At 54.9% G+C, this 27,677-nt stretch overlaps 1 protein-coding gene across 4 annotated transcripts; it reads left to right on the top strand.

The window, feature by feature from the left end:
• Nucleotides 1-114: 114 nt before the first annotated feature.
• Nucleotides 115-27,677, top strand: MFNG (MFNG O-fucosylpeptide 3-beta-N-acetylglucosaminyltransferase). 4 transcript variants are annotated; one of them, XM_042947737.1, is made up of 8 exons: nt 115-578; nt 5,728-5,776; nt 6,096-6,198; nt 6,621-6,774; nt 8,973-9,058; nt 10,734-10,899; nt 19,728-19,820; nt 27,120-27,677. In XM_042947737.1, the coding sequence occupies exons 1-8, from the start codon at nt 324-326 to the stop codon at nt 27,372-27,374; spliced, it is 1,161 nt and encodes a 386-aa protein (XP_042803671.1). In that variant the 5' UTR covers nt 115-323; the 3' UTR covers nt 27,375-27,677. The 4 variants fall into 4 exon arrangements, with proteins under 4 accessions (XP_042803671.1, XP_042803670.1, XP_042803668.1 ...); XM_042947736.1 differs by lacking the exons at nt 19,728-19,820; nt 27,120-27,677 and adding exons at nt 12,476-12,561; nt 14,441-14,599; XM_042947734.1 differs by lacking the exon at nt 19,728-19,820 and having other exon boundaries at nt 27,120-27,674.

The following is a 27,677-nucleotide window of genomic DNA, read 5'->3' as shown; positions in this document are numbered from 1 at the left end:
CCCTTCCGCGGTGCCTGTGTCGTTTCCAGCCGCCTCGGGGACTCCCCAGGGCCGGCCCCGCCCCTCGGGCTGCGCTGGAGGCAGGGGCGGGGCCCGGCCCGAGCGCCGGGGCGGGAGCGCGGCGGGAGCAGGTGGAGTGGCCGCGGCGGCGGCGCTGCCATGGCTCCGCGTCCCGGCCCAGAGCACCAGCCCCCACCTCGGCCCTCCTCGCCTGCCCCTGGGGCCCACCAGACTTTGGCCTTTGCCGGCGCCCCAGCCTAACCAGCCTCCCCTCGCTGTCCGGTTGGGATTTGGGGGCTGAGCCGTCTGGGGTCCCGGGGCCAATGCAGTGCCGCCTCCTCCGGGGCCTGGCGGGAGCCCTCCTCACCCTTCTGTGCACGGGGCTCCTCTCCCTGCGGTACCACTCGAGCCTGTCCCCCGACGGCGCGCGGGAGGCCGCCGCGCTGGGCCCGCCAAGCCCTCTGTCCCCCGAGCTGCAGTTGCGCGATGTCTTCATCACGGTCAAGACGACCCGAGCCTTCCACCGCTCGCGCCTGGAGCTGCTGCTGGACACGTGGGTCTCCAGGACCAGGGAACAGGTGACAAGTGGGCAACTGTAGGCCCCCAGAGTGGCCCCTGACCCGAGGGACTCGTGGAAGCCTTTCCATTGGGCTGGGGTCCCCGGCAGCCTCCAGGGAGAAGCTGCCTGCCCACCTGCCCTGTCTGGACTCCACTCGCGGCTCCTCCTTCCTCCCAGGATCAAGGGCTCCTGCGGCCCCTGCCTGTGCCCCTCACTGGCTCTGGAGCCAGGTGGTCCTCATGCCCACTCCTCAGTCCCTCCTGGGGCAGGGTGGGGGGTGTCCCTCTGTTCCCTGGCTGTTCTGGCACAGGCTTTGCTCCTGCCCACCTTGGCCCAGCCCCGCGATGGGGACAATGCGGGGGGCGGGGTGGGGGTGGGGTGTTGGGCGGCTGGGGTAGAGGCCTCTGAGAGTCCTGACTCTGACATGTGCCCAGGCCAGGCTGCACCCAGTCCAGGCCCCGGGTGCTGTCCTACCGCCCTGGCTGGGAGAGTGGAGGACAGGGGCTGAGCTGCCGAGGACACGGGAAGGTCTAGGTGGGGCCTGTTTGGGAGGGAGAGGGGCGGGGGGCATCCTTTCAGAATTGCCGACGACCCCTGTCCCCTTGCCTCTGCTGCCCAGGGTGTGTCCAGGGCAGCGGGCCCTCATCTCCTGTGCTCCTTTCCTGTGGGGCAGTTTCTGAGGGAGGGAGGGAGAGAGGGAGGTGTGCTGTGGGGGTGGTGGTTGAGGCTGCCGTGGGGGAGAGGTCAGAGCGGGGGCCAGCTGTGGGATCGTGTGTGTGTGTGTGTGTGTGTGTGTGTGTGTGTGTGTGGCGGGGACATGTGGCTTATGTCTTTCCGGGCACAAGCTGAGTCCCTTCTGGCTCTTGCCCTCCCCAGACCTGGTGCCCTCCCCAAGCAAGGTCAGTGATTTGGGGTTGTTGGGGAACCATCTCTGGGAGAGGTGGAGGGGCACATTTACACACACACACACACACACACACACATACACACACACACACACACTGTCCCTACGGCGGGCGGCTGGCTCAGTGGGAGGAAGTGACTGAGCCTTGGGAGGGGGTTGGGGGCTCCCGGGACACTGAAGAGCCGGGAAGGTGATGTCTGCAAGAGCCCAGGGCCTTCTGGGGAGAGGGCACCCCCACCCCTGACTTCCTGGCCGTGATGTCCTGGCACCCTATTTAAACCTTTCTCCACTGGGACCCCAGCACCCAGGTTCTTCCCTGGGGCGCCCCCACACACAGCTTCTCCTCTTGGGGAGAGTCTGGTTCCTCCTGCGGAAGCCGCTGAGCCTGGCCCTCCCCGCAGACCTTCCTGTTTATGGTGCTGTGTCTGTGTGTACCCGGGAGCGTGCCTCACGTGGTCTGAGGCCCTTTCCTGCCTTGTCTTGATCGCCATGGTGGTGCCCTTGCCCCGGATGAGGAAACTGAGGCCAGAGGGAGGAAGTGCTTGTCCGCAGCACCCTGAAGGCCTGGGGGCGCAGAGCCCTGGTCCCACCTCCCGGTTGGGACCCTTCCTTCTCTGTTGAGACCCGGGATCTCAGAGCTGCCTGGTCACTGGGCCCCAGGAGAGGGTCCTTGGGTGCCCAGCCTGGGTGGCTGGCCCTGGCAGGACCAGGTCTGCAAAGAGAGGAAGCAGCTGCCCACTCCCTGCCTCGAGCTCAATCCCAGATGCCAACTAGGCAGCCAGAGGGAGTACCTGCCGGGTAGCTCGGCAGCCAAGGGGCTGCACATGCCTCACTCCGTTTAACCCTCACAACAGCCCCCGAGGGGCAGGCACTGAGGGTCCTGTTTTATAGGCCAGGAAACTGAGCACAGTTAAACAGAGGTAGGAGATGAGTTCACTCATCACACTCTCATCTTCCGCCCCCAGCACGAGGGCAGAGGCTAGAAACCTCGTCCTTTGAGGCAGAGTTGAAAAAAGGCAGGATGCTCAAATTGAGGAAGAGGAAGGGAGACCGGGGGACACCCTGCCATCCCACTGCCTCTGGGTCCTCTTCGTCTCCACCCTTTGAGCTCTTTGGCTTATCCGTCTCTGTGATCTTGGCCAAGGCTCTCTCCCTCTCAGGCCTCAGTTTCCCCGTCTGCACAGGACAGGAGGGTCTCGGAGCCTCTCTCAGCTCTGCCAGCAGGAGCAGGCCTGAGCTGGTTAACTCTCCAGGGCTGGGCGCCCGCCCCAGCTGGTTAAGGGCGGCCGGGTGGCAGGTGGGCCTTTGTGGCAGCTCGCGTGCGGCCTTTGTCCCGGGGAGAGGGGGTGGGCTGGGGGAGGCCCTTTTTTGTGATCCATGGGGAGCCTTTCCCTTCCCCACAGTCCCCTTGAGGGCGGTGGGTGGGGGTGGGGGGAGCACTGTGGGCCCCACATCTCCCCTCCCCTGCAGCAGATGGCCCCCAGCCGCCCCCTCCCCTGACCCCAGCAGGCTGACTGTCCTTTTGTTTTCCTGTGAGGTTTTAACCATTGTCAGAGTCTCCTCCTTAAACAAATTAAATGCAACCCTTGGCCCAGAGGAAACTCTGCCCACTGCTCTGTGCCAATCTCCGGGTTCCCAGGGACGGGAACACGGGCCTCATGCGCCCCGCCCAGCCCCCCGGCCCTGCTGCGGGACCCTCTCCTTCCCCCTCCCCCCACCGATTCCGGCTTATTCATCCATCGGCAAACATCCCTGACCCATTTGGCCCATGCTCCCAACTCGAGAGAGTTCCACTATCTGGTGGAAAGTTTGCCAAGGAGCAGGGCAAGAAAAGCCTGATTTATTTTACTGGCTCTCTGGGGGCTGTGTGGAAAACAGGCTCCCGGTGGGGGCAGGACCGAGCAGGGAGACCAGGGGAAAGGTGACTGCAGCCAAGCAGGCAGGAGTGGGCTGGGCCGCTGGGTGGCCGTGGAGGCTGGTGAGGAGAGGTCGCATCCTGGGTAATTTGTAGGTTGGGTGAGCAGAATTTGCTGACACGACTGGATGTGGGGTGTGAAGGAAAGAGAGGAGGCATGGTGACCCCAAGGTGCTGGGTCCCAGCCAGATGGGGAGGGCCCAGAGGAACACAGGTGGGTGGGGGGGGGCTCCGGCACTGAGTGTGAGGCACCTGCTAGCCCCCCCCCCCCGAGAGGTCTTGGATGAGGTGGGATTTCATGGTTTCTTGATGGTGTTTAAAGCCAAGAGGCTCGATAGCATCCCCGAGGCAGCGGATGGGATAGAGAAGGGGACCAGCACCGACACTTTCTGCGGGGATATCCAGGGACCTACAGTGTCAGCTAAATCTGAAAAGGTGGGGGCCAGACCCGAGGGAGAAGGGCTCAGAAGGTGGATGCCACCCAGGCCTCCCGGAGGTGAGCCAATGCCGGGACAGGGGGGCGTAAATCAGACCAGGCCCGTGCCCTTCAGCGTGTCACTGTCTGGTGGGAGAGACCAAAGGGTAGATTTCCATAACCGAGGGGCTGCTGTTACCATAAGGAGGGACAGGAGGCTGAGGGGCACATGGGAGGGGTGTCGGGCAAGAAGAGGGCACAGTATATGCAAAGGCTCAGAAGGGTGTGCGTGTATGTGGCACATTTGGGGAACTGAAAGGCCTTTGAATTTAAGAGAAGAGGTGGGGCAGGAAGTGATGAGATAGGCTGCATCAGGCACAGGGACTGGGTGGCCCCTCATGGCCGCACTTAGGACGCTGGCCTTTATCCCAGGGGCAGTAGGGAGCCACAGAAGGTACTAGGTAGGGTGGTGGGTAGGGGGTATTATCTGGTTTTGGTCCTGACAGGAAAAGAGATCTGACGGTCTTGCAATAACCCGTTGAAAGATAATAGTGGCTCAGAACAAGGGCCACGGGTCCTGGGGAGATAGGACTGGTTCCCTCCTGCCTCTTCCTGTGCCCAACCCTGGCTTCTGGCCTCCTGTGCCTCAGTTCCCCCCTGAGATAAGAAGCTGAGCCTGACTTCATTGCCAACTCTTTCTCGTTCTTTCTCACGCTATTTCACTTTGCCCTCACAGCTACCACTACTCCCCATTTTCCGGCTGGGTAAACTGAGGCTCAAAGCCGGCGCTGATCTGATCTGAAGGGCTGGTTCCTGGAAAGCAGGGAGGTGTTTGTGGCTGAGCGGGGAGGGGCGTTGCGGTCAGAGGCCCTAAGTCTGGAGGGAGGGCAGGGCTAGCGTGGCCAGAGTGACAGATGGGGGTGTCGAGGCCCTTTGAACGGGTGAGATGCTTTCTCCTTGGTCCTCACTTGGAAAGAGTTCAAAGTTGTCAGGACCCTGGGCAGGGCCACCTAAGCGTCAGAGGAGGCCCTCGCTGTGCTGGGCGGGTGAGGGGACCTGCTGGAGCAGGGAGAGGCGCTCGTGCTCTGCTCGGTGTGGAATGGGGGTCAGACCAGTCCCCGGCCGCCGGTCTCTGTCTTGCCATCAGCTGCCCGTGGAGGGTTTGTCTCTGCAGCTCATTCGGTTTGTGTTCAGTTTCTTTGGGGGTTGAGCGGCTTCTACCTGCCTGGGAGGTGGGGAGGAGAGGTCCAAGGCCTGTGGGCTCGAATCCCAGCTCAGCAGTCGCCAACTGTCCGACCTTAGTCTGTCACTTAGCCTCAGTTTCGCCATCTGCGAGGGAGACAGATCACAACACCTGTCTTGAGGTTAAGTGAGGTCCTCAGGGACCAGGAGCGTGCAAGCTGCTGGTGGGGCGCCTCGCCAGTCTGGGAGAGAGCTGGACTGGATCACGATGTAAAATTTCTGAGCTGCGCAAGGGCCCTGTGGCCGCCCAGAGAGCTTCCGTGGCTCTGAAAGCCGTGACTGTCTCCCCAAGCAGTGCGGTGTCCCCGTGCGTGGGTCTGCACAGAGTCTGTCTCCTGTCAAAGCGTCTAGGGTTGTGTAAGTGTGGTTAGGGAGGGGCCACGTGGGACTGCAGTGTGTGCATGTGTGTGAGATAGAAGACGATGTGACTCTGGTAGGGTCCCCGTGGGTGCTGGTGTGCACCATGAAGTCGTGTGGCTTTGACAGCTGGGTTGTGTGTGTTGGGGGGGGGGGGTGCGTAGCCGAGAAAGTCATGTTGTCTTAAAGGCACGTGTGATGGTGGGAGGGGGTGTGTCTGTCACTGATGGAGGACAGGGGTGTGGACAGGTGTTTTAGCAGGGGCTTGGCTGTGAGCGACCCCCGGGGCCTGCCCTTGGCTGACTCTAGTCCTGACTCCCCTTTCTCCTTCTTAGACCTTTGTCTTCACCGACAGCCCAGATGAAGGCCTCCAGGAGAGACTGGGTAATTCTGGGTGGGGTGGGGGCCCCTCAGCTGTTACCAGGGAAAGGTGGGGTGGCTGTCCCCTGGCCCGGGGCCCTCAGGAAACAGGGCTGCCCACCCTTAGCATGTGGGGATCCCCCTTTGCCCAGGATGAGGGGCAGGCTTCTTTGTTGGAGACGGGTATGGGTTTGGGGAGGGTCACCTCTCCCGGGCCTCAGTTTCCCCGTGTGTAGAATGAGAATGCTCCAGGCTGTCTGAGGTCTTGCTCTGTATTCTCACAGGGTGCGGGGCTGTGGGAAGGACCTGGGCAGGGTCCTCTGACTCGTCCCCGCTTCTCCAGGGTCCCACCTCGTGGTCACCAACTGCTCTGCTGAGCACAGCCACCCCGCCCTGTCCTGCAAGATGGCTGCTGAGTTCGACACCTTCTTGGCCAGCGGGCTGAGGTGAGTGTGCCGGGTCTCTGGGGACAGGTGTGGCCTGTGCCTCAGGCTGGCTCCTGAATAGGGTTTTGTGTCAAGAAAGTGAAGTTTGGCTGGGTCTTGTGAATTTCATCACGTAGGGCCTCCTGGGGTCTGTCTCTGGGCAGACTGTCTGTGGGTTCAAGTCGTGCCCTTTACCGGCTGTGGGATCTTGGGCAAGTGTCTTAACCTTGCTGAGTCTTGGTCCCCACGCGTTAAGCGGGCACACTTTTCTCGGGAGCTCACACGAGATGCTGTCTGGCTCAGACCGTGTGCCTTAAATGTCAGCTACTCTCCCTGATTTTGTTGACTTATTATGGGGGGGGGCTCAAGGGGAGCCTGGTTGGCCAGCAGCCCTTGGGAACCCTCCTCCAAGCTTAGCATCCCCCCCTCTTGGATCCCCACAGGTGGTTCTGCCATGTGGATGACGACAACTACGTGAACCCAAGGGCACTGCTGAAGCTGCTAAAAACCTTCCCACAGACCCGCGACGTCTACCTAGGCCGGCCCAGCCTGAACCGGCCTATCCGCGCTTCGGAGCCCAGGCCGCACAACCGCACGGTGCGTCCCTCCCTTCCTCCTTGTGCAGCGGAGGCCACGGGTGTGGGCTGCAGCCAGGCCGGGGGCGGGGGGATGGGCAAGGGCAGGCAGGGCAGGGCTCGGAGCCCCTGGTATCGTCATGTATTGTACCAGCTGTTCAAGTGCCCAGTGCTGCTGGGCCAGCTGGCCGATTGCGCTGCCCGCAGCCCCTGAGCCCCTCCCCTGCGCACCCCTCCTGTCCACAGACTAAAGAGGTGACACCTGGCCCAACGGGGTCCCCAGCTTCAGCTCCAGACCTAGATGGGCACTAACGAGGACTGTCAGATTTGGGGAAAAAACCAAGCCCCGAACCAGGATGAAAGTTACATTTGACTTTCAGATAAATAGGGACGCATTTTTTTAGTAGCCGTGCGTAGCATGGTTCTCTCCGGGTCCCCAGGCCCCGCCAGGCCCCTAGGGGGCTCCCTTGGCCCCAGGGAAAAGGCTAGTCAGGGGGTCCCCCTCCCTGGAGGCAGCGTGTGGAGCAGGAGCCCCAGGCTGTAGGGCTCTCTGCCTCCCCGGCTCACCATCTGCTTCATCAGGGAAACCAAGAGCAGGAAACACAAAACCTTAATTATCAGCGGCTAATGGGGCCTCTGAGCCCTAATTAAATCCTCCCGGGCCCTAAGGGTGTGTGTGTGTGTGTGTGTGTGTGTGTGTGTGTGTGTGTGTGAGAGTCGGCTCCGGGTGCCCCAGGAGGCCCCCGCACCACCACACGCTTGGATGGAGGGGTTGAGAACTCTGCTCTGGAGCCCGACTCCCTGGGTCCACGGGCCACCTGTGCCGCCTCCTGGTTTCGTGACCTTCGTTGAAGTCGTCCCGCCTTTCTGTGCCTCAGTTTCCTCACCGGTGAAACGGGCGATCAGCGTCCCCACCTGACAGGGCGGTTGTGAGCAAGATAAGAAACAATTTAGCGAGGTCACCCATCCAAGTGCTTGGGATGGGACCCGACATGTGATGACACTAGTGAGTGTTAGCGACCAGCTCGGCCTTCCTCTCTGAGCCTCGTGCTTCCCGAGCAGGGTCAGTACTGCTGGGCCCGCCCAGGCCCCGACTCCAGGACGTGCACGAATATTCTTCTCGCACAGACTCCTAGGCGGGATTCCCTAGACTCCGCCCCAAAGTGTCCCAGCCTGTTCGGATTCTGGGGTACCCTCTGGGTTGTGGGGGGGAGGGCAGCAGAATCGGGCAAGAGCTCCGGCTTGGGCTCAGTCCCAGCTCGGGGACCTCGGTTCTCTGCACCTCACTTCTCTGCGCCTCGTCGGCTCATCTGCAGCACAGGACCCCATATATCCGTGCGCAGGGTTAAGGCACGTATACAGTGACCTGCTGTTGTTACTTTAATTATCTGGGAGCAGAAGCCCTGAGCCCACAGTTCACCAAACAAGCATCAATTGGACACCTACTGTGTGCCAGGTCCTTAAGAACCTGTTTACCCTGCTTTATCTAAGAGGGCGGCATTTCCAGAAGTAGCTCGTTGAGGTGGTCAGGAGGAGGGCACAGGGCCAGGAGAACCCTTGGGTTTCACAACCGGGGCAGATGCACTCACAGGTGACAAATCTGCGATCCAGAGGGGAGCGGTGACTTTCTCAAGGTTACACGGCTGTGCGGCGGAGGAGGCCGAGGCCCCAGACTCAGGCTTCCCGACTTCCTGCCCAGGGTTCTCACTGCTGCATCAAGAGGGATAACCCCCACCCAATGCCGCATGCATCAATTAAGCACCAACTGTGTACTCGGGAGAGGGTAACCTCAGGGAACTTGTTAGTCACGAGCGGGTGTAGCCGAGAGGGTACGGTGCTTGCCGAAAGCCTTAGAGAAGCTCAGGAGTTCTGGCTTCACAAATCCCCACAGAGGAGGTGGGGGCAGAGAGTGGTTTACACCCCAAAGGTACACTCATGATTCCTGAGATTGCGATGTCAAGGGGTTTGCTGGCCCCGGGGGCTCGCGGGCCCGTCTGTCCTTCTCTCTTTCCTCCACGGGAGGCCCCCTTCTCTCCTCGTGCAGAAAAGCTTTCTCCCTCCCAGGAGCTGTAAGTGGCGAGGCCAGTGCCCCTGGCCGGTGATCGTGGTGTCGCTCCCAAGCCTGGAGCCATGCTGGTTGGGGGTGAGGGGTGGTCTGGCCGTTGCCCCCACCCCCCAGGCTCACCCTGAACCTTGGCCCTCCCCTACCTCTCCCCCCAGAGGCTGGTACAGTTCTGGTTTGCCACTGGGGGCGCTGGCTTTTGCATCAACCGCAAACTGGCTTTGAAGATGGCCCCGTGGGCCAGGTAAGCAAAGCCCCAAGGTGGGGCGGGGGGAGGGGGCAGGGGGAGGAGGGGAGGGCCTGGTGCGGGCGGCCTTTGCAGCAGGAAGGGCTCGGGAGTGAGCCCCTGAGGAACTGTCTGGCATTCATGCTGTGTGACGGAGTTACACAGTTAGTGGTGAGCAAGCCACCTGCCTTCCTGCCCTCAGGGATACACTCACAGGCGAGTTGTGTCATCTCTGGGAGCCTCCGTGCCCCCCTCTGTAAAACCTAATAATTTAATAGCTAAGGGCTGTTGTGGGGGCTAAATGGGGAAATGTTTGGGTCGGCACCTGGTCTGAGCCAGGCAAGTATCAAGTCCCACGTGCAGCCCTCTTCTTCCGGGTAAACGTCACAGGGGAGGTGAAGGCCAAGTTTAGGGGCATTCAGAGGAAGGAAGATGTAGGGCGCCTTCTGCCTGGAGACGGGAGGAGGGCTTCCTGGAAGAGGTGGTGTTTGGACTGGGATAGCCCTAGAGGCCCCCAGAGTGGGTTTTTGGTGAGTACGTGGCAAAGGCCTGGCCTCTCGAGGTCTGCTTGGAGAGGCTGCTGAGAGAGGCTCTGAGCCAGGCCTGTGCTTCCCCAAGAGTAATCACAGCCCCTGGGAGGAAGGTGTGTTAGCCTCCTTTCCACAGCTGAGGAGACTGAGGCTGTGAGAGGCCGAATAAGTGACTAGTCCAAGGTCACTCAGCTGCTGGCTCTGGCTCCAAGGTCTGCACAACCCTGGCCTGCTCTGATCTGGATGGGCGGGGTCAGAGCGGTCCTCCAAGTGCGGGGGGGGGGGTGGGGGTAACTCAGGTCCCGGTTAGAGGTGGTAATGCTGTCCTCGGGGCATGCCGACGGCAGCTATGTACTCGTGACCAGGGGTCATCCCTGTGCCTGGTGCCCCCATCTGGGCTTCTGCCCACCTTTACGGGGTATTTGTGTGAATTGGGAAAGGTACCCCCTCCGGGCAGGTGCAACCCTCGGGCACGGGCTGGGATGGGGAGGGAAGGCTGGACCCTGTGCAGTGGGGCAGGCTGGCCCCTGGGGGAGCTCGTGGGGTATGCAGTCAGGTGGTGCCCTTAACCTGGGACACTGCTCCTCCCCTCCTCGACATCTGGCTGACTCCAGAATACCCTGTGCGACTCCGTTTAAAGACTGCCACTGTCAGAGTGACATAAAAAGCAGAGCAAAAGACTGCCACCTCCTCTGGGAAGCCCACCTTACCCTCCCGGTGTCTCCCAGGCCTCATGCTTCCCTCTTAGTGCCAGTCTTAGTCTGGAACGACCTGTCCCCCCGTCTCCCTTCAGAAGAGGGCAGCAAGCATTTCTTTCTCATCTCTGTATCCGCAGCCCTAGCATGGCACCTGGCACCAGCCAGATCCTTAAGCTCAACAAAGAATGAATGAATGAGTGAATGAATATAAAGAAAAGAAGGGACACATTTAGAAGGGGCTTCTTCTTACCACTCTTCCTCTTAATCTACACAATGGCCCAGTGAGGGCAGGGCCGTTATCACGCCCATTTCACAGAAGAGGACACTGAGGCTCCCCAGGTTGGTGGCTTGCCCAAGGTCACCCAGTGCACAGGAGGCAGATGAGGGAGGGCCTTCTGGGAGGCAGGGAGAGCTCTAGGTGCTGAGGGCCTGGGCCGGTGGCCACAGCACGGCTCTGTCTCTCAGTGGCTCCCGCTTCGTGGAAACAGCCGCGCTCATCCGGCTGCCCGACGACTGCACCGTGGGCTACATTGTCGAGTGCAAGCTGGGGGGCCACCTGCAGCCCAGCCCCCTCTTCCACTCCCACCTGGAGACCCTGCAGCTGCTGGGGGCCGCCCAGCTCCCAGAGCAGGTGAGCCGGCCTCGGGGCAGTGGGGGAAGGGTGCGGGTGGGGCTGTCCCCTACTGATGGGGAAACCGAGGCCCACGGTGGCAAAGGACCCTCAGAAGGGCACACAGCGACTCAGCCCTGTCCACCTCCAACCCTCAAGGGTTAACGTTTGTGATGCTCAAGTTCTTTGCTCTGGTCCTTGAATGCCAGCTGGAAGGACCTGCACGGAGCAGAAGAAGCTTGCCTTCAGCTTCAGACCGCTCCCCTCGCTGCCCGCTCCCCCTTGTCCCTCTGCCCCTTCTTCAAACTTCCATCTTCCCGCATCCCTCCGAAGGGGCCAGGCCTGCCCTTTGCCACGTTGCCTGTTGGTCGTCCCCCCTTCATCAGAGGTTGCCTGCCCGCAGCCCCCTGCTTTCTTTCTCACCCAGACGTGGCTGGGAAAGCCCCTGGGGTCCTCCGCCCAACAGCTCGAGTCAGAGTCCTTTGGTGGCAGAGGACAGAAACGCAACCCAGGCTGGTCAAACAAACGAGTACGCTTATGGGCTCGTGTCCCCGAGAAGCCGTGGGCTGGCTTGCCAGGCGGGGCTGAGTCTGCCTGCTCACGCTGTGCCCGCTGTCACCTGTCTTCCCGACACTGGGCTCACCCTCAGGCAGGCTCGCCCCTCATGCTGGCGGGGTGGCAGCCCCAGGGTTCCACCGCACCCGCCAGAGGAGAGCTCCCCCTTCCGCCCAGTCCCGGGGCTGGTGTTCATCAGTTGGAAGGCCTGCTTGGGTCACACCTGTCTCCTACCAGGGCCAAGACTTAGTGTTGATTCTGCCGGCAGGGTTGGTCCCAATGGGACTGCAGGGCCTGAAGCCAGGAAAAGGGGGACAGATTTGGGACAACCGAAACCAGGTACCCTAACGGTTGGGATTTCCAGAATATTCACTGTGCCAGGCACCAGGCCGGTGGCTTTATCTGCTGTAACTCTCTGGTTCCTTACAACGTTCACACGAGGCCGGTACTGACATTCCCATTCTGTAGGTAGGAAAACTGAGGCCAGAGAGCTGAACTAACCATGGCACGGGGCATGAAGGGGATTTGAGCCCTGCCTGGATGGCCCCTAAGCCTTACAGTCTTTAACCGCTGCGCTCTGCTGTCCCTCGACAAGGGGCATCATCTCATGTCCTCACTGCGAGTAGAGTGACCTGAAGCTCCTGGAGGAGAGGGAGGGCCACGGCCCCGCCGTGAGTCTCAGGCAACCTCTGTCCACGCATGGAATTTGCTGGAACTCACTTCCCTTGTCGCGACTCAGTTTCCTAGTCTGTAGGCAAGGGACTCATTCCAGCCTCACAGGTAGGGTGGACTGTTGGGCACCCAAATGGAGTCCGGGCATGGCCGTGCCCTCCAAGCTTGAAGAGCCTTGTGGAGTGGGGTGGGCTCCTCAGCGAAGCTCTCAGGGCTAAGGGTGGGGTTTCAGGTACAGAGGCAGGCTCTGCGTGCCCCTCATGATGCCTTATGTGCCTTCCCTGCTTCTGCGCAAACACTGCCCCCTTGTGGGGTCCCCTGAGGGACACCCGGCCAACCTGCACTTCCGGCTCCGCTTTTCTCTGCCCAGGTCACCCTCAGCTATGGCGTCTTTGAGGGGAAGCTCAATGTCATTAAGCTAGAAGGCCCCTTCTCCCCTGAGGAGGACCCTTCCAGGTGAGTCCGGGGGCCCAAAGTGTAGGATTGGAAGACAGGGAGCTGAAACCAGGCGTCCAAAGATGGGAGAGCCCGAAGGGAAGGAGGGCCCTGGCGGCTGAGAGCAGAGAACCGGGAGCCGAGGGGATGCATTTCAGTCCCTGCTCTGCCCCAGGGTCGCTGCGTGACCTTGGGCAAATACCTTGCTTTCTCTGGGCCTCGGTCTCCCCATTTGTAACACAGGGAGGCAGCGTGTTGTGGATCTGAAGGGCTCTCCCCGTCCTGATCCTCTGGGATTCTTCAGGAGCCCCTGGAAGACTGAAATGTCTTCGCCGAGCAGAGGAGATGCTCTAATGGAAGAACTTCAGGCCCCGATGGGAAATTTTTATTTGAGCTTTTGTAGGCTCTTTGTTTCCTTGATACTCTTCCGTGGTTCTCTTCAGTGGGTAGATGGTTGGAAAGAGGGCTAAAATGCCCCCGAGGCACCTTCCGGTTCTGCTCTCAAACAGGCCACAGGAACATTAGGCCTGGCAGAGCACAGCCTGTGACTCGACGTGCTGGGAGGGCGGGCCTGCTCAAGGAAGCCGGTGTGGCTGACACGCAGAAGAAGGGGGAGAGAGTTGCCAATGTGGTCGGTTGGAGATGGGGCAGAGGATTCCCCAAGGCCTTGTAGGCTCGGTCTTGACTTTGGATTGACCTGAAATGGAACCCTTGGGGGAACCAGGCTGCCTGGCTCTGAACTTGTGCAGAGCGGTCTGCGTGGAGCAGAGGGCTCACAACCGTTCAAGGGCCCTGGGGCCAGGGCTGCATCGAACAAGTTGGCCATTACAAAGAGGCAGAGTTTGGCTCAACATAGGGAAAAAATTCAGATTTCTAAGATGAAGGGAGCTGCCCTCTAATGGGGGTGGGCTCCTCATCAGTGAGGGTGTACGTGCTGTGGCTATACTATCAAGAGGTTTAAGAATGGATGTTCAGTTCTCTCTAAGCCTGAAGATTCTAGAATCCAAAGGTTCCTGCCTAAAAGAGCTGGAGCTGACTGTGGACTCAGGTACATGTGATCGGATAGTCTAGCCTCGGCTGGGGTCTCCTCATGGCATCTCTGGCCCTTGAAGTCTCTCTAAACAGTTGGTTTTCAGTAGGGGCCGTCCCCCCAGGGACATCTGGCAATGTCTGGAGACATTACAAAAAACATTTTTTTAATGTTTATTTATTTTTGAGAGAGAGAGAGAGCAAGCATGAGCAGGGGAGGGGCAGAGAGAGAGAGGGAGACACGGAATCCGAAGCAGGCTCCAGGCTCTGAGCTGTCAGCATGGAGCCTGATGCGGGGCTTGAACTCACGAGTCTTGAGAGCATGACCTGAGCTGTAGTCGGACGCTTAACCGTCTGAGCCACCCAGGCGCCCCAAGGAGACATTAAAAAAAATTGTTTTCAATGTTTATTTATTTTTGAGAGAGACACAGAGAGAGAGAGAACGGGGGAGGGGCAGAGAGAGAGAGGGAGACACGGAATCCGAAGTAGGTTCCAGGCTCTGAGCTGTCAGTGCAGAGCCTGATGTGGGGCTCAAACCCACAGACCGCGAGATCATGACCTGAGCCGAAGTCGGACGCTCAACCAACCGAGACACCCAGGCGCCCCTCCAAGGAGACAGTTTTGATTGTTATGAGTCAGGGAGATTCTACTGGCTTCTAGCGGGTAGAGCCCAGGGGTGCTGCAAAACATCCTACCATGCACAGACCGCCCCACAACAAAGAATTATCTGGCCCTAAATTTTAATAGTGCCGTGGTGGAGAAGTTCCTCTCCAAACCATCTCTGAGACGTGTACCCCCACCCCCCCAGGAGCCCGTGGACTGAGCGTGGGGGTCAGGGTGACCATCTTGCCCATTTCTGGTCTCTCCACAGGTTTCGTTCCCTCCACTGTCTCCTCTACCCAGATACTCCTTGGTGCCCACAGCTGGTGGCCAGATGAACCCTGAACTGCTGGGCAAAGATTGGGCTGAGGCCTCTGGTTATCCTTCGCCTCCCCAGGCAGCCCTGGGGACCTGTGGCAAGTGCCCTTTGGTGGACAGTCCCTGGCATGGCCTCTGAGCGGTGGGCCAGCCCAGGGTTGGATGGTGGCTGGCAGTGAAGGCATGCTAGGCCCCCGGGAAGTGGATTGGACAGCCCGGGGAACAGGTGCACCAGGTGAGGGCCAGAGAGGCCCCAGGGACTGGGCTTCTGTGGGTCTTGAGTGGCTGGATTGAATAAGCATGGGGGAGGGGGGGCCCTTGAGCTGGGCTGGGGCTCAGGGGTCCTAACCCTCTAGAGAATTACCTGGGCCCCTGGTGGGGTCTGGCCTTCCACCCCCAGCTCTGGTCTCTGTCGTTCCCCCTGGGGCCAAGCACTGGGCCGGCCTACTCCCGGCTCCCTCGGCTGGATTCCCAGCCACGGAGGGGACCCAGGTGGAATAGTGGCAGAATCCAGGGTCTGTGGCAGATACGGGTGTTGCCGACCAGTCTCCAGCTCCTTGCTCCCACCCCTTGCTAACAGATCCCATTTTGTCTGGAGAATCAGCCTGCCCAGACTCAGATCCTGGCTCATGATGGACCCCAGCCGGTCGTGATGATCTTTTTGGTCATTTTCCCAGCCTCCCTTGCTCAGTCTATTAGTGTGAACTAAACGAAGCCAATAGGGAGGCTTCTGGAAGGGCTTCTGGGGAAGACCAGGCCCGTATCCCCTCTTCCTGCTGTGAATGTGGGTGCGATGTCTAGATCTGGAGTGGCTGCCTCGTTATCACGAAGGAAAGGCCATGACAATCATGCACGCTTGTCCCTTTTGGCATCTGGTTCTGTAAGAAAATTAAACCCTTATTTGTTTAAACCTCTCTTGGTCTAGTTTCCTGTTAGATCTGCAGCCACTGTGTTCCTGGCTGGGGCGGGGTCTTTGCTCTGCCTGTCACAGTGGGGATGGTGGTGTTGGTTTGGGTCCTGAGCTACATGTCTCTGCTCTGCCCTTGCCGGCTGCGTGACCACTTGGTCTCTCTGGCCTGTTTGCCCATTTAATAGATAAGAAAAGGAATACCTTCTTCATGGATTGATATCTGCGTGAAATGCACAGAGCCGGGCGCGGGGAAGAAAGGGCTCAGTGAACAGTGAACGGTGACCGTTACTAGCGTGTGCTTGGGTCACGGTCAGCCGGGGCGTGTGAGGGTGTGCATGGGCGTGCGAGGGTGTGCGTGCGGCACGTCCCCTCTCTACACAGGTCTGTGCAGAAGGACACGTGTGTGCCATGAGGTGCTGGTGTGCCGGGGACTGCTCCTTCTCTCTGCCCTCAGAGCCTGGGTTGGGGGTAGCCAGAGAATTGGGAGAGGCAGAGAGGAGACTCAGCTGAGGGAGTCAGCCTCTGGTGTCAGATAAAGGGACAGTTTGACAGCCACGGTAGGAGATAAATCAATGCGAGCACCCTTAGGATTGCAGGTCCCAAAGAGGTTGCATGAATGAACGAAAGCGATCACAGTGAAATTTCAGGAATGCCAGCGCAAAGGTTGGGGAGGCTTAAGGATGCGAGGCCTCTTCTCCCCGCGCATCATTCCGGGTGATATCGGGCCACCATGGGGCTCTGGGCTGGGGGCAGGTGGGAAGACAGAGGAGAGATCCTGAGGCATGGAGGGGCCTTGAGCCAGACAGCCAGGGCTGGGGGCTCCTTGGAGCACACCCTCCAGCCCTTGAAGAACCTTGTCCTTGATGCAACTCCGTCTGGGGTCTTTGGAACCACTGCACGCCAGTTCAGTGCCTCAGCCCTGGTTTCCACGGAGGAGCTTGAGGCCCAGAGAGGGACTGCCATGTGCTTGTGGTCACACAGCAGGTCAAGTGCAGAGTCGGGCTGCTTGGGCTCTTCCAAGGCCTCCTTTCTTTCTGGGCTAACCCAATGCTGGGTTTGTGGGACGTGAACCGAGTAGGGGTGGCCCTGGCCCTGCAGCCCTGGTGGGGGATGGAGGGATGTGCTCCGCAGCTGTTGTCCTCTCCACCCTGTGTGTGGAAGGCTGCCGGTCGGCCTGCTTTTAGAAGCAGCAGCAGATTTGCGGGTTGTTCCCAGATCCTGGGGGTCGGTGGAGGGAACAGGGCTCGGGCCATCTGCTGCCTCCATTGTCCCAGAATAGCTGTGCTAGGGAGGGGGAGCAGAGTCAGCAAGGATCAGAATTGGGATGGAGGAAGGGGGTGGGTGTCTGGATTTAACCCTTTGTATGTCTGTGTGGGAGAGTATAAAGCTGCCTGCACTCTGGACTAAGGTGGCCCGCGTGGGCCCCACGGGCAGGATGGGCAGTGGGGGAGAGGGGCAAGGTTGGACCACCCTGTACTGGTCTTGGGCAAGTATCATTCCCATTTTGTAGATTAGGAAACTGAGGCCCAGAGAGGAAGAAGGCCGTGGGTCCAGGTCCCAGGGCTTAGAGGTGCCAGAAGCAAGGTTTGGAGCAAAGTGCGGGACAACTCTGGAGACTCCTCTCCTTTCCGTCTCTGGCTCTGTGCCTTGGGCAGGTGACTTCACTAGTCACTGGCCTCACCGGTGGGATTGACACAGTGACTTTTACATTGAGTGCGGAGCGGTTTTGAGAGGCTGCAGAGAAAGCTCCTCGCTCAAGTAATGCCTGCTCAAGAAACAGCAGCTCCCCGCCCTGAGTTCGGTTGTTCTCGGCTGTGAAAGGGGACGGCAGGGGTGCTGGACCGGCCATCCCCTCCACTCCGCCATCCGGGTCTGGGCCACTGTCAGTCTCGCCTGTGTTACCGCAGTGGCCTCCTCGTTTCCCCTGGTGGATGCCCAGGTGGTTTCACCCAGGTGGGTGATCAGCCTGGTGACGCTCATCATTTTTAGTATCACCCCAAGGGGGAAAATCTGACCTTCAGTGCTCCTGATAATGATGCCATAGGAAAGAAACAACACCACCCAGGAAGTCGGCTGGCCCAAATAATTGACCCTACACCAGCCAACCTTCTGGATCTAAATACCAGTTTGCAGGAAATCGGGGGACAGTGGAACGTGTTAAATGACACCACGAGGGTTCAGCCCACCACAAAGGGGATTCTTCTCCAGGATGGACTTTGTTTCTTCGAGTAAAGATGGAATCAAAGGCAGAAGGAAGGACTGTTACGGATGATAAGAGATTGAAAAGGCATAGGAACCAAATGCAACGCATAGACTTTGTTAAGATCGTGGTTCAAATAAATGGACACTAAAAGGGTGTTTTTTTAAAAAAAATTTTTTTTTAATGTTTATTTTTGAGAGAGAGGCAGACAGACAGTGAGCTGGGGAGGGGCAGAGAAAGAGGAGGAGATACAGAATCCGAAGCAGGCTCCGGGCTCTGAGCTGTCAGCACAGAGCCTGAGGCGGGGCTCGAACTCACGGACTGTGTGTGAGATCATGACCTGAGCCGAAGTCGGCTGTTTAACTGACTGAGCCACCCAGGTGCCCCTAAAAAGGTGTTTTTGCGAAAAGTGAGGAAACTTGGACATGGGCTTTGTAGTAGATGGTATTAAGAAATTGTTAATTTTATTAGGTATGATCATGATATTGAGGTTCTTTTTTTTTAAAGTTTGTTTAAGTGATCTCTACACCCAACGTGGGGCTTGAACTCATGACCCCAAGATCAAGAGTTGCATGCTCTTCCAACGGAGCCAGCCAGGTGCCCTGAGGTTCTTTTTTATTTATTTATTTATTTGTTTATTTATTTATTTATTTATTTATTTATTTATTTATTTATTTTTTAACGTTTTATTTATTTTTGAGACAGAGAGAGACAGAGCATGAATGGGGGAGGGGCAGAGAGAGAGGGAGACACAGAACCGGAAGCAGGCTCCAGGCTCTGAGCCATCAGCCCAGAGCCCGACGCGGGGCTCGAACTCACGGACCGTGAGGTCGTGACCTGAGCTGAAGTTGGCCGCTTAACCGACTGAGCCACCCAGGCGCCCCTCTTTTTTATTTTTTTAAATAAGAAATGTTCTAATATGTAAGAGATACATTCTGAAATATTTATGTGTGAAATGATGTAATGTTGGGAATTTTCTTTAAATTTTTTTTTAACATTTATTTATTTTTGAGACAGAGAGAGACAGAGCATGAACGGGGGAGGGGCAGAGAGAGAGGGAGACACAGAATCGGAAACAGGCTCCAGGCTCTGAGCCATCAGCCCAGAGCCCGACGCGGGGCTCGAACTCATGGACCGTGAGGTCGTGACCTGAGCTGAAGTCGGACGCTCAACCGACTGAGCCACCCAGGCGCCCCGGGAATTTTCTTTAAAAGAGAGCTTGAGGGGAAGAAGGAAATAAGAATGGCTAAATAGGGGTGGTCTTTGAAGTTGTGTGATGGGAACGTGGGGGTTCGTTATACTATTCATTTTACTTTGGGGTGTGTTTGAAACTTTCCATAATAGAAAGTAAAATAAAGTGGGTCTGTGGATGTTCCATTTGTTGGCTCTGGACCTCCCCCTTCTCTTTCCCCCTTCCTTTCCCCCTCCCCCATGTCCCACATTCAGGGCCAGATAACATCTGTTCTCATCAGACACAGCCGTCCTGGTTCCACTTCCTGTTCTCCCCAAACACCCAGAGAAAGGAGAGGCAGACCTTGACCGGAAGCTGGCCCTGCCTGAATTGCATTTGGCCCATTGCCTGGTTTCCCCAAGGCCGACCCTGATTTCTTTTGGTTCTGAGCACCTGTTCCAGCTGCTGTGTAACCCAGTGGCTTTCTCCCTGAGCACAGCCATTGGGCACATTCCCCCACCCACTTACCCCTCCTCCTAGCCACCCATCCAATAAGAATTTACTGCTCACCTCCTCTAGGTGAGTAGGGGGAGGCATCCCTGTGTTAGAGGTTACACAGGGGAATCAGGTGCAAGCCCAACCCTTGAGAGGGAGCTCAGATCCTAGTTGGGACGTATTGAAACCATGGCACATCATGTAACGATGAGGAAACAAGACCATGGAGCACAAGGAGGAAGGACTCAGATCTGGGGAGCCTACAGGGCAACAGGGGTCAAGAAGACTTGATGTGCGAGGTGATGGTGGATCTGGGTCTCGAGCCATGAGGAGATCAGAAGGAGGAGAATGTATCACACACCGCCTTTGCAGATAGGGCTAGGGAGACCCCAAGGAAGGACACAAATGTTGGTTATGGTTATGGGGACTACTGTTTTCAGGTGACTCCTTATCACACCTTGCAGGCTAAAGGTGAGGTATGGACCTACCACAGTGTCCACATAAGACAGAGGGAGTACTTTCCATCCTTGCCTCCATCATCTCCTCCGGAATGCTTTGTAAGTTTCTCCCAGAGCAGAGACTCTGCTGGGTGCATTTCTGTGCCTCACAGTATCTAGTGCAGCACTGGGCACATAGCAGATACTTCATCAGGACCAACGACCGTTTCAGCGAGTCAACTTTAGCCGGTATCAGAACGGCTGCATTAGAATCATGGGTACTTGGTACAATGGGATTCCAGGGCCCCATCTTAGATCCTCAGAATCCCAGTCTCCAAAGAAGGGGCTCGGGTATCTGTACGTTCACCTGGTTCCCCAGGAGGCTGTAAGTTGCCGCTGGGCTAAAGAACGAGATGGGACCCGAGGTGAGTTCAGCACCATGGACAGAAACCTCGCTCTCCCCTCCGTCTATTCTTCCTGGGACTAGCTGGGGCAGAGCATTCTACGTGTGTATGTGTGGGGGCTCATGGTCTAACCCAGATGCGGAAGAGGCGACACCTGTGGCCTTGGCCTCCTTGTCACGCAACCCTCATATGTGCTTCAGCAGTGAGTTTCAGGGCAAGCGCTGGTCCTGCTGTCAGAGACAGCTCTGACTGCGCAGAGAGGGGTCATAGAATACGTATCCCCTCCATTTCTTGTATAAGATGTAAATGACCCCCATACTGTGCAAGCAGCAAAGCATGGAGCCTGAGCCTGTGTGAACAAATGAATCCCCCAAACATGGTTTGAGTGCCTACTGTGTTCAAGGGCTGTGCTGGTAGCCAAGGGGCACGTAGGGATGAGCAAGATGTAGCTGCCACCCCAAGGAACCCACAGCTTGTCAAACATGGTTCATTGATTGTTAGAAAGGAGAGTGGCCTTGAAGATAACCTTGAAGATAACGCCCTGATAACAAGTCAGCAAGTGTGTGTACTGGAGAGGCAACCAGGGGAGTGGAAAGGACAGACATCTAGTAGCAGAGGCTTTCTGGGTCTAAGACCTGCCCCTGGCACAGGCTAGCTGCGTGGTCTTGTACATGCTGCTTAGTTACCAGAGCCTCAGTTTCCCAATCTGAGAAATGGGAGTGATGACACCTCCCCCTCCCCCATCCCAGGGCATTTACAAGGAAAGTGCTCACTCAGTCCAAGGCCCATGACACAGCTCAAGCACCACTGATTTGCTGACAGACTCCAAATTTATGCCAGGCATGATGTCACATACCATGAGCTAGGTGGATGCGAGCTGGCATCCAAGGATCTTATACTGGGGGTGTAGGGCAGAGGGGGTACTTCTTATCTTTCTGGCCCCAAGGTGGACTCCATTTCCAGCCTCCCTTGCAGTGAGAGCAGCCATGTGACTGACTTGGGCTGATGGATGTCCTCTACTTGTAACACCCTCCCACACAAGAGGTCTCTGTTCTCACTGCTGGCTGGCTAGGGAGGACCATGGGTTAGGGGAGGGCAGAACATGGAGATGGGAGGAACCCAGGTCCCAGGATCTCCCCGTGGAGGCCTGTCCACCAAAAGGGCTGCACTGAATTGTCAGAAGAACCAGAAATGAACTTGTGTTGAGTCGAGCTCTTGGGTTTGGGATGCTTATTACAGTGCTTAGCGGACCCTGACTAATACAGGGAGATAAAATAAACAGGTAAGCAAACAAGCAAGAGTTCCAGAACATGATGGTGTGATGAGGGACATACACAGGGATGGAAGAGTGGGGCACACACTATCCCTTTGTTTTTAACTTCTTCTAAGTTTACCTAATAAACCTTTTGCCCTTCAATGGTCCTGATCAGAAATTCTCTTGCTTTGGCCGTATAACTTCCATCTCAAGCTTCTCAAAACCCCACCTTGTGTGATACGTACATCACTCATATAACTTCTCCATCTTCTGTATTTTATTTCAAGGGCCTGCTGGCCAGGTTTGTCTTTGTTTAATGTTTTATTTTATGAGAGAGAGAGAGAGAGCAATTTGGGGAAAGGGGCAGAGGGAGAGAGAATCTTAAGCAGGCTCCACACTCAGCATGGAGCCCGACGCAGGGCTCAATCTTATGACCCTGGGATCACGACCTGAGCTGAAATCAAGAGTCGGACGCTCAACCAACGGAGCCATCCAGGTGCCCTGACCAAGTTTATTTTGAGTTTGGCCCTACCGAGTTGGAAACATATCCCTTCATACCATGTAGTTCCAGCAAACTTTGTCTTTCCCACCCATATCCTCGCCTTCTGGGGTAAAGATCCCAGCCCGAGTGTGTTCCTAGTCGGCTATGTCTCTGCAGCCCCTTGACTTCCCCGACTTCGTTCAGTATTCAGGTGAAAGTATCCTTGCACCTTTAATGGCTTTATAGATGCGGCATACAGACCATGAGAGAGAAAATACCCAATTTACCAGCTGGTTGGCATGAGGCATTTTATGCAGTCTAAATCTGTCGTATTTGTATCTGATTATTTTTAAATTAAATCGAAATAAACTCTAATACATAAGGAATATGTTTACTGTTCCATTTACTCAGCACTGCATAACAAAGTACCCCCAGCACTTAGTGGCTTAAAACAGCGACAGCACTTACTTCGCTCACGGATCTGCAGTTTGAACAGGATTCGCGGGACAGCTTGTCTCCGCTCCACTTGGTGCCAACCGGGGCGGCTCAGGGCTGAGGCTAGGGTCACCTGAAGGCTCTCTCACATGGCTCACACCTGCTGGCCTTGTCCTCTATCTCTGTGAGGTCTCTCTGGCCTGACCTCACTGCGTAGCTGGGCTTCGTACAGGTTGGCTCGGGGCTCCCAGACAGGACCGCTAGGTAGATGCTGCTTTGCCTCTTACGACCTGGCCTAGGAAGTCGGGCAACATCGCTTCATTAGAAGCCAGTGACCAAGGCTGAGCCCTAATCAAAGAGGAGGAGTTAGGTCCCTGCACCCCTTTACAAAAATGCCATCATCAATGGAAAACATTGTGTTAAAACCTACGTCACATAAAATTTGGCCTTTTAACCGTTTTAGTTTCTTATTTTTTTTTACATTTTGTTTTAGAGAGAGGGTGGGGGAGAGGGGCAGAGGGAAAGAGAGAGAGCAGAGCCCACGACGGCGGGATCGTGGACCCGAGTGGAAATCGAGAGTCGGGGGCTCAGCTGACGAAGTCCCCCAGGTGCCCGTTAACCAGTTCAAATGTACGATTCAGTGACGTTCATCACGTTCACAACGTTGCGCGACCGTCACCAAAATTTTTTCATGTTTAAGTATAATGTGTTCAACGCTCATCCGTGCCGCAGCATGTATCAGACCGCCTTCCCTTTTACGGCTTCAGACTATTCTACTGTCGGTGTATGTCATTTTGTTTATTCATCCGTCCACCGACACTTGGGACTCTTTTCATCTTTTGGCTGCTGTGAATACAGGTAATGTTTGAACACAGGTGTCCAAATATCTGTTTGCATCCCTGCCTTGAATTCTTTTGGGAATATGCTCGGGGTGGAATGGCTGGATCGTATGGTAATTCTACATTTAATCTTCTGGAGGAACTGCCATACTGTTTCCACGGTAGCTGTGGAATTTTCCATTCCCACTTGCAATTCACAAGTGTTTCATTTTCTCCACACCCTCGTCAACACTTGTTACTTCCTTCCTTCCTTCCTTCCTTCCTTCCTTCCTTCCTTCCTTCCTTCCTCCTTCCTCCTTCCTTCCTCCTCCTTCCTTCCTTCCTTCCTTCCTTCCTCCTTTCTTTCTTTCTTTCTTTCTTTCTTTCTTTCTTTCTTTCTTTCTTTCTTTCTTTCTTTCTTTCTCTCTTCTTTCTTTCTTTCTCTCTCTCTTTTCTTTCTTTCTTTGTCTTTTCTTTCTTTGCCTCTCTCTTCTTTCTCTCTTCTTTCTTTCTCTCTTTTCTTTCTTTCTTTGCCTTTTCTTTCTTTCTCTCCTTTCTTTCTCTTTTCTTTCTCTCTTTTCTTTCTTTTTCTTTCTTTCTCTCTCTTTTCTTTCTTCCTCTCTTTCTTTCTCTCTTTCTTTCTTTCTTTCTTTCTCTCTTTTCTTCCTTTCTTCCTTTCTCTCTCTGTCTTCTTTCTTTCTCTCTCTTCTTTCTTTCTTTCTTTCTCTTTCTTTTTTTCTTTCTTTCTTCTTTCTTTCTCTCTCTTTTCTTTCTTTCTTTCTCTCTTCCTTCTTTCTTTGTCTTTTCTTTCTTTGTCTCTCTCCTTTCTTTCTTTCTTTCTCTCTTTTCTTTCTTTCTTTCTCTTGTCTTTCTTTCTTTCTTCTTTCTCTCTTTTCTTTCTTTCTTTTTCTTTCTTTCTCTCTCTTTTCTTTCTTCCTCTCTCTTCTTTCTTTCTCTCTTTTCTTTCTTTCTTTTTCTTTCTTTCTCTCTCTTCTTTCTTTCTCTCTTCTTTCTTTCTTTGTCTTTTCTTTGTCTCTCTCTTTTCTTTCTTTCTCTCTTCTTTCTTTCTTTCTCTCTCTTTTCTTCCTTTCTCTCTCTTCTTTCTTTCTCTCTCTTCTTTCTTTCTTTCTTTCGCTAATAGTCCTCCAAATGGGTGGGAGGTGGTAGCTCATTGTGGTTTTGATCTACATTTCCCTAATGGTTAGTGATGCTGAGCATCTTTTCATGTGTTTATTAGCCATTGTACATCTTCTTTGGAGAAATGTCTTCTCAAGTCCTTTGCCCCATTTTTAATTGGGTTATTTTTTGTTGCTGACGAGTCTTCATTCTTTTTTACAGCCACGTAGTGTTTCAAAGCACGGCTATCCAGGTTTTTATTAACTGGCCCTCTGTTGATGGATATTCAGGTTGTCCCCAGTCACGTGCTCTGCAAATGACTGCTACAGTGAATTATCTTGTACACATGTTATTATGTTCAGGTGTTGAGGATTTTGGAGGATAATTTCCTAGCAGCAGGACTGGTGAATTAGAGAGAAGGTGCATTTATCATTTAGATAGATACTCTCCAATTGTCCTTGAGAGAGGATGTACCGATTTATATTCCCTGTAGCCATGTAAGAGAGCAAAGGCACAGCTTTAAAACTAACACGTATGTTTTCAGCCTTGTGCCAAAGATTTCTTCTTCCTTGGGGATGCTAATCTGACATTTCCTAATACCGATTAAAACATTGGCCCAACACCGCACTCTGTTAAGGGATTTGCAACTTAATTGCATTTGTTCATAAAAGGGAATTAATATCGAATAACTTGCCATCAACAGGACTAATTTTTGACCCCGTGCTATGACAAATCTATTCACATTTTATGTTTTACAAATCCGTTCAAAGTTCAAAAAAAGGATAGGGGGTATCTGAATACCATTAAACTGATATAAAAAGTTAGACTCAAATCTCAATGTGTATGTCAATCTTTGCAAATAATACAGAATTTATTTCTCTCAATTCTTTCCCAGAGGAATAGCCATGAAAATTCACGACTGGAAATTCTTTTTTCTTATTAATAGTATCTAACAAGATAACAACTCACACATCAAATATGAACTCAACCTGCATTTTCTAGACTATGTGTAGCTTTGGAAGGCTTTTTACAAAGCCCACCCCAAACCACTCGCTCCTTCAACTTCTACTCAACAAAGTAACTGAAAATTGTTATGAAGAAACCAGGATCCAGTTAAAACAGATAAACAGATTATAATTACATTAACTACCTTACATTGATAATTAACTAGTCACAGTTTTCAATAAGGGTTTTTTTTTTTCTGTTTAAGGGGAGAAACTTCCAATAAATGAAAATTTCAATAAGTGAAGAGCTAACGTGTCAATAAACTTAGGACAGAAAATTCTCTGTGTTCTGAACAGCAATTAATGTAACACTGACTGATAGTAAAGACACATGCTAAATAAAATATGATATGCAGGGTGAATAAATGAGAAATAATTAGCCATTATGTTACAATCATAGTAAATGCACATCAACTTTACACATTGTGTTAATTAGAAGTACTTTACATAAATATAAGCTCACTTCTCTTCCCTTGAGTGATAGCGTCAAGTTCCTTGGGGCCGACCGTTCACCCAGCGAGTGGATCCCAGGTCGCCAAATGTGGCTTGCTTCCTCTGATGGTGGCAGTTTCACGCTCTCCAATGGCAGTGAAGTCAGGCTGCTCCTTAATACGGTGCCCCAACTGAGTGCCCAAACACACGGGCTCCCTCCTCAGCCACCTGACGGTCAGAGACACATACCTGCCCAGAGATGCTTTTTAAAGCAGGTGATTCCAACATACAGCCGAGTTTGGGACCCATATACTGCTCTATAAGACCATCCACAGTCTGCCTGGCCGTGTCTCCATTCATTAATTTATTACACTAGCATTAATCAAACACCTCTTTGCTGGGTCCTGAGGATACCCACATGTTTAAAGTTCTTTTTTTTTTTTTTTTTTGCATTGGCCCTTTTGTACCTAAAGACATCTGTTTTATATTTGTTTGTTTGTTTATGGTTTTTTAGAGAGAGAGCACGGCTGGGGAGAGGGGTAGAGGGAGAGAGACAGAGAGAGAGAGAGAGAGAAAGAGAGGGAGAGAATCTTAAGCAGGCTCCGTGCTGCATGGAACCCAGTGCGGGGTTTGATCTCGCGACCCTAGGATCGTGACCTGAACTGAAATCAAAGGTTGGACGCTCAACCGACCGAACACCCAGGCGCTCCGAAAATACACTTGATACAATTAATCCGATGGGCCAGATATATAATAAGTAACACACGTAGAAAGAAGTACATCGCTTTTAAAGGAGTTAATCAATATTATCTAAACATCAGCTTGCTTACTGATAGTGATATTCGCACTATCTTTTAGGAAACAACGAATTCATTTATTCACTCATCCGCTTATTCTTTTTTTCATCCATCCCACTGATGCTGAACATCTTTCCTGCCCTCTTTCTTGACTGTGCCTGGTGTCCACCTGTCACCCAGGGGCCTTCGTGCTGCCAGCTGCTGGAACAGGGATGGAGCCATCCGCAACTTCCTCGGGCCTCGGGTCTTTGTGCTTCTTCCACAGATTCCCAGTCTTCCCTTCGCCCCGACAGGCAGGCAGTCCGGGAGGTGTGGGTGGGGAGTGAGGCTAGCTAGACCCCTGGCTGGAGTCCCAGTGGGCGGTACAGGCTATCACCACCAGGGGGCACTCCTGCATCACTGCTGGCTTCTTGCCCAGGCCAGGCTCAGGGCAAGGTGGGCCAGGCAGGAAGGTTAAGATGCCTGGGTGGGGGGAGCTGCCATGGGGGGACCAGGCCAGGCTTGGGAAAGGCCTAATAAGGGGGCATGAAAATGGACCACCCGCGCTCAGATGCTGAGAAAACCCGCACTGCTCCCTGCCAGGGAGGAAAAGCACACGGCACATTGACCGGGCTCGGCAAACCGTGACCAGCTGGGGACAGCAGCCATCGGTGAAATAATTCTGTCGTTTGCTGCAGGGCAAGGTCACCCCCGTGCAGATGCCAAGCCCACCGCGAGCCCCAGACAGCATGCCCGTGTACCTCAACCCTTTGCCGATTATTTTCAGGGAGAGGAGAAGAGCAGAGAACGGGACGGAAAGCCATCGGGGACCTCTCCCGGGGACTGGGGCCACCCTGATCCCCGCCTTCAGCCGGGAAGATCTGGCCTGTGGCCTGGACGCACTCTGCAACTGTTCTTCCCCATCCCTTGGGCCGCAGTCGCTTCTTCTATAAAATGGGACTGAAATCACCTCCGCCCCGTCTGCCTCTCTTGGGCGCACTGATGTGAAAGCTGCCGCAAACAGCAGAGAGCAGGTTGAAACGGAAACAAGAGAATCTCAAATGGAACTTGGCTCCCCCCTCCTGCCCCTCCCTTGCTTTGGAATTTGTGCAAATCTGTCATCTGTGTGAGTGAGTTGGTGCTTCACCCGTGTCTTGCCGGCCCTGGTAATTGGGTGTCGTGGTGGCTCCTGCCTTGCCCTCTGATGACTTTTCTCTAATTGCTCTAATCTCTGTTGTCACGCGCTCGCTGGAAAA

The sequence above is a fragment of the Panthera leo genome, chromosome B4 (genome assembly GCF_018350215.1).
Source record: "Panthera leo isolate Ple1 chromosome B4, P.leo_Ple1_pat1.1, whole genome shotgun sequence".
NCBI lineage: Eukaryota > Metazoa > Chordata > Mammalia > Carnivora > Felidae > Panthera > Panthera leo.
This window is presented reverse-complemented; position numbering and strand designations above follow the sequence as displayed.

What these genes read in the sequence shown, in the direction of transcription:
- MFNG (XM_042947737.1), top strand. Translation starts at nt 324, where the DNA reads ATGCAGTGCCGCCTCCTCCGGGGCCTGGCGGGAGCCCTCCTCACCCTT. An exon ending in CCAGGCCGCACAACCGCACG is followed by an intron (nt 6,775 to 8,972) that starts GTGCGTCCCTCC and finishes CTCTCCCCCCAG; the next exon opens with AGGCTGGTACAGTTCTGGTT. An exon ending in CATCTCCTCCGGAATGCTTT is followed by an intron (nt 19,821 to 27,119) that starts GTAAGTTTCTCC and finishes CGTTTGCTGCAG; the next exon opens with GGCAAGGTCACCCCCGTGCA.